We start from the raw sequence: 11,936 nt of genomic DNA on the forward strand, positions 1-11,936 counted from the left end.
TTTTTCATCATTATTCATGGCGTGGTGTGCACAATTGCTCCACTTTTCTGCTGAAACCGTTGGTGTCTTGTTTATGAGCAAAGCTTCAACCAAAGGAAGCCATAAATCTTTATGCTCATTCTTGGTATCATTATTAACTTGTACCCAGAGAAACTCCATAGGTTAAAGCTAAGGTGGGAGCCAGAGCTTGACGTTGCCAGCCCTCGCCACAGCGACACCTACATGGTATTTGACAACACACAGTTTGGGCAGCTTCATGATTTATGGGAGCCACATTGTTGGCATCATAGCGTTCCATTAGTGTTCTCTCTGTCAGCTACTGCTGAACTGCTTCTTTGTGTAAAACTGTTGTCGGCATTGCTTCGTCCAGATGTGAATGGCACAACTGCTTGTGTTTCGCTACGATGTTTCTCTTGTCTGCCTCTGGAGCACATGAGTGCAAACATCTCAAAATGGTTGCCACCCGTATCTTCATAGCAGTCTTCACCCTTTCCGTTTTTCTGCAGGAAACATACAGGGAGCCATTGATGGGCCTTTCTCACTGCTGATGTGCATCACAATGATGCGGTGGCCCTTCCCTGGCAGCCTGCTCCAGGCCATGGTTGTCCTGATCTTGGCACAAGCAGCACACGCTCGCTGTTCTGTCCTTACACCAACACTGCGCTTGCTGCCGTTGCACATATCTCATCCAGGTAAATAATTTTGGAACCTACCATCTTGTTCCTTAGGTAGCTTTGCTGCCTTGCGAAAGTGTCTTCTCTTTCAGTGGGCAGCTAGTGTAATTTTATTGCATGTTTTCTTCTGTCAAACGATGCGTTAGACATTAGAATACATGAATTACCGTGTGGTATTTTCCTACAAGCGCTAAATAATTTGATTGAATTTCTTCTCTCGTGCTGTTTCGGTTTCATTGACTGAATGACGACTGTGACGTCAAGTTGACGGTTTGTTCGCGTGATCTACTAGGAAAACTGTAATATAATCGCTGATATGTATATTCAATTGACTACGACATTTAAGCCAGCATCTTCCAAAACATGGAATGACAAGCCGGTCAGTGATTATATTAAAGTTTGTCAAGGGATGATTTATTACACACGCTCACAGAGTCCCGCGTGCCGGAGTCCCCCAATAGTCATCCGCAGTTCGCGCACCTAATGCAACGCGCACCGAGCTCACACTTGAGCCCACTTCGACCACACCACTCGGATCACTCCCGCGCTGCCCGCGCACACCTCACGCACATTCCCGCCATAGCCAACCACGCATCCCCTCTCCCTCCAGTGTTGTCAGCCGTCCCTGTGTGTCCCCTGATGGCGCCACCCGCACTGGCCCTTACAAGTTTTTCCAATTGATCACGTGGCGAAAACATCAACTTGACGTCACAGTCGTCCTTCGGTCGACGAAACCGAAACAGCGTGAAGAAGAAATTCAATTATAAACTATTTAGCGGTCGTACACAAATACCACAGGGTGCTTCATGTATACGAATGTCTACGATATCGTTTGAAAGAAGAAACCACGCAAGAAAAAATTTGGTGTCTATAGTCCTTAAAGGGGTGCAGACACACAATTTTAAACGCAATGAACGGCATAAGAGTGAGAGAGAGAGAGAGACTTTATTGTGCAGAGGAATTCGGGCCTCCCAGGACCCCTGGGTCCCCGCACGACCACACCGCACTCAAACGTTCAGGCTAAAAGGTCCATGACGCTGGCCGCACAGGTGGCGACGATCTTCTGTCGTGCCTGATCTGTGGAGCGTAGTGAGGTCTCCCAGTCCTCCCATGTTTGGAGTGGCTCCGGCCTGCTGGGTGGAGGGGAAGCCGGGCAGATCCCGAAGATATCAGTGAGGTTTGCCTTTTGAGCATTGCACACAGGGCAGGAAGGTGGTATGGGTCGGTAGTGGGAGAGGAGAGAGGGGTTAGTTACCGTACGATTTCTTTCATGGGCGTAAGAAGTTGCCATCTTGCAAGTGTCTGGCACATTCTTTGAGGGGAACATAAGTTATTGCTGTTTTTAATGCTGTCCGATGAGCCTCTCGCCATTTCCACCTACATTGGGCTGCCTCCGCGGCTCAGTGGTTATGGCGCTTCACTGCTGACCTGAAAGACGCGAGTTCGATCCCGGTCGCGGTGGTCGAATTTCGATGGAGGTGAAATTCTAGAGGCCCGTGTACCATTCGACGTCAGTGCACATTAAAGAACCCCAGGTGGTGGAAATTTTGCGGAGCCCTTCACTACAACGTCCCTTATAGCCTGAGTCGCTTTCGGACGTTTAACCCCCATAAACGAAACTATTTCCACCCACATCGAGTGATGTCATGGTGCACTTGCTTTAATTATTGTGACGTCGCTGAACTCAGGTGTTGTTCACTTCAGCGTTGGCGCTGACTGAGACCAAAGGCTTTGTGTACAAAATGGCTTGTAATTAATTATTCACACTGTGCACTGGTGTTTGGCTTTTATTTTCATGATTGCTAGGCCCGTAGGCCTCTTTGAAGGCAAATAAACTGACACCGAAAAACTTTGTGTCTGGACCCCTTTAAAGCATATGCCATGCAGTTACCATCTAACATAGTGCTGGGAAATGTTGTGCATCCATGACCTCAATGCCAGCTTTGGGAAGTTGTCATACAGGGTGCTACGCCGCTAATCTCCACTTCCTGGCCATTCTGTGCTGGGTGTCGACCACTTCCACCTGCTTACTCTTGCCTCTCCTTCTTTCCATTAAACGCTGTCCATGCACTAACACCAAGCATTTTGCTGACAAATGCACATGTTTTATTCACAGTATGTCCCAAGTCTCTATCTTGCCAGAACTGTAGCAATTAAAGATTGTTTCTCATTGCATTACGAGAAAAAAAAACTCCACTTGTTTGCTTCTTAGTCAAGTCCCTTAGGTGTACAGCAGACATGTTCAACAAGGAAGATTGTCACCATGCTGGTATCTATGATGAAAGATCAAACTCATTTTACATAGCACCTACTTTGACACAGACGCATGAAAACTATAGCCCATGCTCATTGCATTGGCTGCGCCGCCTGTTGGCCAGGCCGCGAAGCGTGAGCGGTTCGTGTCTGCTGCTCTCCCTGTCCGTTTCAGCGCGCTGTTGTGATAAGCTTGTGTTTTAATATTACATAGTGTGGAGTATTGATTAGTCGCGAATATATTTAAATGTAAGTCTTCAGTGACGTAAAGGGCGGTACTTCTGCGTAGCTGGCTGCTCGAAAACTTTTAAAATTTTCCGGGAACATGTCCTTGTGTCCTCTCCGTGCCTTCGCTCGTCAGCGGTTTTTTCAGCAGCGCAGGGGACAAAGGACGTGACAAGTGCACAGACACGGCGCTGAACTTACAACAGGTTTATTGAGGTGATTTTCACTACTTAAATACAGTGGCAACCAATCTCAAATGAAAAGACAGATACACAAAACAGATTGACGAAAATGACAATTCCTGAGCACAGGTCTACAGTGGCACAAGACCAGCTGCGCACGTTTTTCTATTCTCATCAAGGAAACGTAGTTCTTTATCAGACAGAGCTATTGAGGCAACGCTTACGCATTCATCTTTGAATTTATGGATTTCATGAGCTTCAATGATTTCACGAGTGATTTTGCCTCTACAGAGAATGGCTCTTCCTGGGAGCACACAGCTGCACATCTTCAGCTCATGGTGCACTTGAATGGCGGCGGTGGACCTCAGACGGCAGACAGGACTACGGAATTCTTATGGCAGTGCGCGCTGCCGCAGCTTCGAGCCATCACTAAGAAGATGCACAGTCCGGTCCACACCTATGGTGAAGTGTCCTTGCCGGAACAAGTACAAGGCGTCCTTAGACGAGGACCAAAGTTCGCCGTGGAACCCAGGCAATCGGCATCGGAACTTCTTGCGATGGTGAGACAAGTTTCCAGCCTAGCAGTGGCTCCTGAAGTGGACCGATGTGTTTCAGATGGAGTGTACATTTTGGCAAAGTGTAGACCTACCAGGTGTAGAATTCCAATCAAATTCACCGTTTCGTTTTTAAAGAACAACTCGCTGACCCTATTACAGGCTGGTAAAGAGGGAGGTTTTGCTGTGATGCCAAAAGCGCTCTACTTATCGAAAGCAGAAAATGCTATCAGTTCGACTTTCCGGCAGAGAAGCGATGTCACTCTAAGTAAAGTGGAAGCCCGATCACGGAAAATGTGTGCACAAATGAATTTGGAATCCCTAGCCAAGTGTATAGAGAAAAGCAAGGGGTCCTGCTTAAAGATATTCTTCACAGCCAAAACTCACAAGCTGGACTGCCCACTTCGAGCAATAGTCTCCGAGGATGGCACATGGCAAAAGTCTGTCGCGTTATTTTTTGCAAGACAAGCTGAACCTCTTAACCATTGACGACCATTTTCAGGTGAAGAGTTCTAACCAAGTAATCGCTTTCTTGCAACAAAACCCAGCGAAAGGCTTTTCGGCCTGCTCTATCGATATAAAAGATTTATATTATTCCCTTCCGCAAAAGAAACTGCTGGCAAGCGTTGAAGAATGCATTGATTCCTTTGGTGTGGTAGCTTTCCAGAGTTCTGCAGGCATCAGCAATAGCAACTTCTTGGAACTCCTTACTTTTTGCTTTAACTCGACATTTTCCACCTGGAATGAATCTGTTTACCTCCAGAGCAATGGCGTCTGCATTGTTTCATGCATAGCTCCGATACTGGGCGACATTTATCTCGCGCACCATGACAAGCTCCTTGATAGTCAACTCGACGAAAGCGTGGCTCGTGTTTTTAGGTTTGTAGATGATTTTTTAGTTTTGATGACATGTGCAGTTACTGACGCAGGGGCCTCGGTCTCGAAAGTTTTATAAATTTTTCACACCTGTCTTGACCCTCTTGTTTTGACGCATGAAACGCCTTCTGAAGGAAAGTTACGTTTTTTAGATCTTGCCATGTTCCTCAAGAATAGCCATGTGTGCTGGCGTTACGAGCCACGATGCCAGAAGCCCCTCACGCCTTTCGCTTCTGCACATTCTAAGCTTGTAAAGCGCAGCATCACAAAGTTGTGTTTAAGAAATGCCCTAGAAAGATCATGCCATCATGCGATGCAAGACAGCTATCAAAATCAGGTGGTACGCTTACAAGCAGCAGGATACCCTTCCGACCTTCTGATTGCAATATCAGAGAGCCTGCTAAGAGAAATCATTAATTCAGGCCGCAGAGATTCCACTGAAAGGCCCAAGGAAGAAAAAAGAAAGTGTGTGGTTATTCCTTATCTACACCGCATTTCACATAATCTGAAAAGGGTGGGAGCGCGTGCCGATGTAAACGTTGTTTTTTCCGCGCCCGATAAGCTCTCCAAACTCTGCCATATTGTAAACAGCAGCAATGAAAGGACGGTTGGCTGCGATAAGAAACACCGAAAAGGTTTTGTACCATGTAGTAGCAATGTTGTGTACAGGTTTCTGCTTACGTGTGACAAGCACTACACGGGGCAAACTGGTCGTTGCCTCAACGACCGGCTGCGGGAACACAACAACAACGTGAGCGGCACCGCTTCCCGTCACCTTGGCATTCATTGCAGAGACTGCACAGAGGAAAGAAAAAAGAACAAAAAACCACCGTGTTATCTTGTTTTCACTCAGTGTCGAGTGCTGTCAGATAATAGAACAAAAATCACTCGTGAAATCATTGAAGCTCATGAAATCCATAAATTCAAAGATGAATGCGTAAGCGTTGCCTCATTAGCTCTGTCTGATAAAGAACTACGTTTCCTTGATGAGAATAGAAAAACGTGCGCAGCTGGTCTTGTGCCACTGTAGACCTGTGCTCAGGAATTGTCATTTTCGTCAATCTGTTTTGTGTATCTGTCTTTTCATTTGAGATTGGTTGCCACTGTACTTAAGTAGTGAAAATCACCTCAATAAACCGGATGTAAGTTCAGCGCCGTGTCTGTGCACTTGTCACGTCCTTTGTCCCCCGCGCTGCTGAAAAAACCATGTCACACCAACTTGCCCAAGCTTCTACAGTATCAGCGTCAGCGGTAGATCGTGGCTGCTCGACGAGAAAAATAAAAATTTCCGTCGTATTGAATTTGTGCGCTAGAGCGTTAAATGCGTTTCTTGTATTTCTATCTTCCCCCACATTCAGTGAACATTTCGATGCGTACTTGCTTCGTCATGGCTAGCAAGGTGCAAAACAGGCGCGCTGTTTGCAAATGTGACAGGTCGCCCACCTTTCGATGTAAGCGCTTTTAAAGGAAAAAGGGTCGATGCAAGAAGCAGAGCCGGGGGACGCGGAGGCAAGTTGTGAGTGGCTCACTGCTACTGTATGCTTCTAACAATGAGTTAGCTGTATCGAGAAGCAGGAGATGGCTGAAAAGAATGCACCACACAAGTAAGTTGTTTTTATCAAAGCCAGTGCCCGTATTGCAGTTTCCCGTTACTGCCTTGTGTCTGTATGGATGTCGTCATACTCATGTCGGACATTTATAATAATTGACGTTCCACTCCAACCTGCGTATAAGCACAAAAACTGATGCATGTGCTTGTATTAAAGGAATGCAGCTGCAGGTGTCCTTTGCCTGCTGACAGCGTGAAGGTTGAGGAGCCTCAGTTGTTTATTCGTTCTCAGCGAAGACAAAACAGCATGCCTAAAGAATTATTAAGCGAATAGTTAAAGCAAGTATTGTATTCTTTAGTGAGACAGGAAAGCAGTCCATAGAAAAAGCAGCTAGCTGAAAATTTGGAAGCACCCGCCATATGATTTAGTGGCTTTGGCGTTCGGCTGCTGATCTCAGGGTCGCGGGTTTGAGCCCGATCCTGCTGCAGTGGCAGTATTTCGACGGTGGCAAAACATAAAAACAATGGTGTGCTGTGCGACGTCAATGCACGTTGAAGAACCCCATACGGTCTAAATTAATCCGGAGCCGTCCACTGTGGTGTTCTTCATAGCCCATGTGTTGCTTCAGGATGTTAAACCTGGGATACCACTTCCAAAGTTTGGAAGCCTGATAACTTGGTGATGTAAAGTCTTAATTTGCAGTGCAAGAGATGTTAGCGCTGGTTTACTATTGTGATGCATCCCAGAGCCGATGTGCTACATAGTTATGTTTTGTGAAACTCGTATGTGTTAATGAATATGAGGGCCGCTGGCAGAGTTTGCTCTGAATTTTTCATCATTATTCATGGCGTGGTGTGCACAATTGCTCCACTTTTCTGCTGAAACCGTTGGTGTCTTGTTTATGAGCAAAGCTTCAACCAAAGGAAGCCATAAATCTTTATGCTCATTCTTGGTATCATTATTAACTTGTACCCAGAGAAACTCCATAGGTTAAAGCTAAGGTGGGAGCCAGAGCTTGACGTTGCCAGCCCTCGCCACAGCGACACCTACATGGTATTTGACAACACACAGTTTGGGCAGCTTCATGATTTATGGGAGCCACATTGTTGGCATCATAGCGTTCCATTAGTGTTCTCTCTGTCAGCTACTGCTGAACTGCTTCTTTGTGTAAAACTGTTGTCGGCATTGCTTCGTCCAGATGTGAATGGCACAACTGCTTGTGTTTCGCTACGATGTTTCTCTTGTCTGCCTCTGGAGCACATGAGTGCAAACATCTCAAAATGGTTGCCACCCGTATCTTCATAGCAGTCTTCACCCTTTCCGTTTTTCTGCAGGAAACATACAGGGAGCCATTGATGGGCCTTTCTCACTGCTGATGTGCATCACAATGATGCGGTGGCCCTTCCCTGGCAGCCTGCTCCAGGCCATGGTTGTCCTGATCTTGGCACAAGCAGCACACGCTCGCTGTTCTGTCCTTACACCAACACTGCGCTTGCTGCCGTTGCACATATCTCATCCAGGTAAATAATTTTGGAACCTACCATCTTGTTCCTTAGGTAGCTTTGCTGCCTTGCGAAAGTGTCTTCTCTTTCAGTGGGCAGCTAGTGTAATTTTATTGCATGTTTTCTTCTGTCAAACGATGCGTTAGACATTAGAATACATGAATTACCGTGTGGTATTTTCCTACAAGCGCTAAATAATTTGATTGAATTTCTTCTCTCGTGCTGTTTCGGTTTCATTGACTGAATGACGACTGTGACGTCAAGTTGACGGTTTGTTCGCGTGATCTACTAGGAAAACTGTAATATAATCGCTGATATGTATATTCAATTGACTACGACATTTAATCCAGCATCTTCCAAAACATGGAATGACAAGCCGGTCAGTGATTATATTAAAGTTTGTCAAGGGATGATTTATTACACACGCTCACAGAGTCCCGCGTGCCGGAGTCCCCCAATAGTCATCCGCAGTTCGCGCACCTAATGCAACGCGCACCGAGCTCACACTTGAGCCCACTTCGACCACACCACTCGGATCACTCCCGCGCTGCCCGCGCACACCTCACGCACATTCCCGCCATAGCCAACCACGCATCCCCTCTCCCTCCAGTGTTGTCAGCCGTCCCTGTGTGTCCCCTGATGGCGCCACCCGCACTGGCCCTTACAAGTTTTTCCAATTGATCACGTGGCGAAAACATCAACTTGACGTCACAGTCGTCCTTCGGTCGACGAAACCGAAACAGCGTGAAGAAGAAATTCAATTATAAACTATTTAGCGGTCGTACACAAATACCACAGGGTGCTTCATGTATACGAATGTCTACGATATCGTTTGAAAGAAGAAACCACGCAAGAAAAAATTTGGTGTCTATAGTCCTTAAAGGGGTGCAGACACACAATTTTAAACGCAATGAACGGCATAAGAGTGAGAGAGAGAGAGAGACTTTATTGTGCAGAGGAATTCGGGCCTCCCAGGACCCCTGGGTCCCCGCACGACCACACCGCACTCAAACGTTCAGGCTAAAAGGTCCATGACGCTGGCCGCACAGGTGGCGACGATCTTCTGTCGTGCCTGATCTGTGGAGCGTAGTGAGGTCTCCCAGTCCTCCCATGTTTGGAGTGGCTCCGGCCTGCTGGGTGGAGGGGAAGCCGGGCAGATCCCGAAGATATCAGTCAGGTTTGCCTTTTGAGCATTGCACACAGGGCAGGAAGGTGGTATGGGTCGGTAGTGGGAGAGGAGAGAGGGGTTAGTTACCGTACGATTTCTTTCATGGGCGTAAGAAGTTGCCATCTTGCAAGTGTCTGGCACATTCTTTGAGGGGAACATAAGTTATTGCTGTTTTTAATGCTGTCCGATGAGCCTCTCGCCATTTCCACCTACATTGGGCTGCCTCCGCGGCTCAGTGGTTATGGCGCTTCACTGCTGACCTGAAAGACGCGAGTTCGATCCCGGTCGCGGTGGTCGAATTTCGATGGAGGTGAAATTCTAGAGGCCCGTGTACCATTCGACGTCAGTGCACATTAAAGAACCCCAGGTGGTGGAAATTTTGCGGAGCCCTTCACTACAACGTCCCTCATAGCCTGAGTTGCTTTCGGACGTTTAACCCCCATAAACGAAACTATTTCCACCCACATCGAGTGATGTCATGGTGCACTTGCTTTAATTATTGTGACGTCGCTGAACTCAGGTGTTGTTCACTTCAGCGTTGGCGCTGACTGAGACCAAAGGCTTTGTGTACAAAATGGCTTGTAATTAATTATTCACACTGTGCACTGGTGTTTTGCTTTTATTTTCATGATTGCTAGGCCCGTAGGCCTCTTTGAAGGCAAATAAACTGACACCGAAAAACTTTGTGTCTGGACCCCTTTAAAGCATATGCCATGCAGTTACCATCTAACATAGTGCTGGGAAATGTTGTGCATCCATGACCTCAATGCCAGCTTTGGGAAGTTGTCATACAGGGTGCTACGCCGCTCATCTCCACTTCCTGGCCATTCTGTGCTGGGTGTCGACCACTTCCACCTGCTTACTCTTGCCTCTCCTTCTTTCCATTAAACGCTGTCCATGCACTAACACCAAGCATTTTGCTGACAAATGCACATGTTTTATTCACAGTATGTCCCAAGTCTCTATCTTGCCAGAACTGTAGCAATTAAAGATTGTTTCTCATTGCATTACGAGAAAAAAAACTCCACTTGTTTGCTTCTTAGTCAAGTCCCTTAGGTGTTGTGGGGTTTGAATTGGGGAGATAAGTACTTTCTCCCCACTCAATCGCGGCTGACACGGTTCAAAGCCGCCCGGACCCCACCCCGTGATCGCGTAAGCTACCGAGCGCACGCCGACCACGGCGGGCCTTGCTCTGGGGGAACAAAGGAACGACACATTGGCTGACACAAACAGGCATTTATTGCTACAGAAACAATAACGCCAGCTAGCAACAAGGTACGCTAATGAATCAAGGACGTCCGACTCACCAGCAAGGTTCCGAGCGAATGTTCGCCCGCGCTAGGGCAAGGGATATAAACTCCGCAGGCCGGACGGGACGAGTACGGGAGCCTGTCTTCCCGTCGCTTCTTCGCCCCGTCGGCGAAGAGCGGAGACCCGAGCGACGCGTCCGCCCAGGGTGATTATCCCGGCCCAAGAGACCCCATCTCCCGCGGGCGGGCTTCAGCAGTCTCCCGCGCAGCGACGCTGGCGCCCTCTCTTGCCAGTTAATGTAACTGGCAAGGGAACGCGCTCATCCTCGGGGTGACTGCTGCTGCACGGTGCCTCGCGGGAAAGCAAACTCAGGGGGCTGCAGGGCAGGTCCCCACAGTGTACAGCAGACATGTTCAACAAGGAAGATTGTCACCATGCTGGTATCTATGATGAAAGATCAAACTCATTTTACATAGCACCTGCTTTGACACAGACGCATGAAAACTATAGCCCATGCTCATTGCATTGGCTGCGCCGCCTGTTGGCCAGGCCGCGAAGCGTGAGCGGGTCGTGTCTGCTGCTCTCCCTGTCCGTTTCAGCGCGCTGTTGTGATAAGCTTGTGTTTTGATATTACATAGTGTGGAGTATTGATTAGTCGCGAATATATTTAAATGTAAGTCTTCAGTGACGTCAAGGGTGGTACTTCTGCGTAGCTGGCTGCTCGAAAACTTTTAAAATTTTCCAGGAACATGTCCTTGTGTCCCCTCCGTGCCTTCGCTTGTCAGCGGTTTTTTCAGCAGCGCAGGGGACAAAGGACGTGACAAGTGCACAGACACGGCGCTGAACTTACAACAGGTTTATTGAGGTGATTTTCACTACTTAAATACAGTGGCAACCAATCTCAAATGAAAAGACAGATACACAAAACAGATTGACGAAAATGACAATTCCTGAGCACAGGTCTACAGTGGCACAAGACCAGCTGCGCACGTTTTTCTATTCTCATCAAGGAAACGTAGTACTTTATCAGGCAGAGCTATAGAGGCAACGCTTACGCATTCATCTTTGAATTTATGGATTTCATGAGCTTCAATGATTTCACGAGTGATTTTGCCTCTACAGAGAATGGCTCTTCCTGAGAGCACACAGCTGCACATCTTCAGCTCATGGTGCACTTGAATGGCGGCGGTGGACCTCAGACGGCAGACAGGACTACGGAATTCTTATGGCAGTGCGCGCTGCCGCAGCTTCGAGCCATCACTAAGAAGATGCACAGTCCGGTCCACACCTATGGTGAAGTGTCCTTGCCGGAACAAGTACAAGGCGTCCTTAGACGCGGACCAAAGTTCGCCGTGGAACCCAGGCAATCGGCATCGGAACTTCTTGCGATGGTGAGACAAGTTTCCAGCCTAGCAGTGGCTCCTGAAGTGGACCGATGTGTTTCAGATGGAGTGTACATTTTGGCAAAGTGTAGACCTACCAGGTGTAGAATTCCAATCAAATTCACCGTTTCGTTTTTAAAGAACAACTCGCTGACCCTATTACAGGCTGGTAAAGAGGGAGGTTTTGCTGTGATGCCAAAAGCGCTCTACTTATCGAAAGCAGAAAATGCTATCAGTTCGACTTTCCGGCAGAGAAGCGATGTCACTCTAAGTAAAGTGAAAGCCCGATCACGGAAAATGTGTGCACAAATGAATTTGG

The 11,936-nt window shown here is 47.6% G+C and overlaps 1 protein-coding gene across 1 annotated transcript; it reads left to right on the forward strand.

The window, feature by feature from the left end:
- Positions 1-452: 452 nt before the first annotated feature.
- On the forward strand, positions 453-7,832 carry LOC144119570 (uncharacterized). The gene is made up of 4 exons (XM_077652153.1): positions 453-465; positions 507-692; positions 3,626-3,894; positions 7,649-7,832. The coding sequence occupies exons 1-4, from the start codon at positions 453-455 to the stop codon at positions 7,688-7,690; spliced, it is 510 nt and encodes a 169-aa protein (XP_077508279.1). The 3' UTR covers positions 7,691-7,832.
- The last annotated feature ends 4,104 nt before the right edge of the window (positions 7,833-11,936 follow it).

This window comes from Amblyomma americanum, chromosome 1 (genome assembly GCF_052857255.1).
Source record: "Amblyomma americanum isolate KBUSLIRL-KWMA chromosome 1, ASM5285725v1, whole genome shotgun sequence".
In the NCBI taxonomy this organism is placed as follows: Eukaryota; Metazoa; Arthropoda; class Arachnida; order Ixodida; family Ixodidae; genus Amblyomma; species Amblyomma americanum.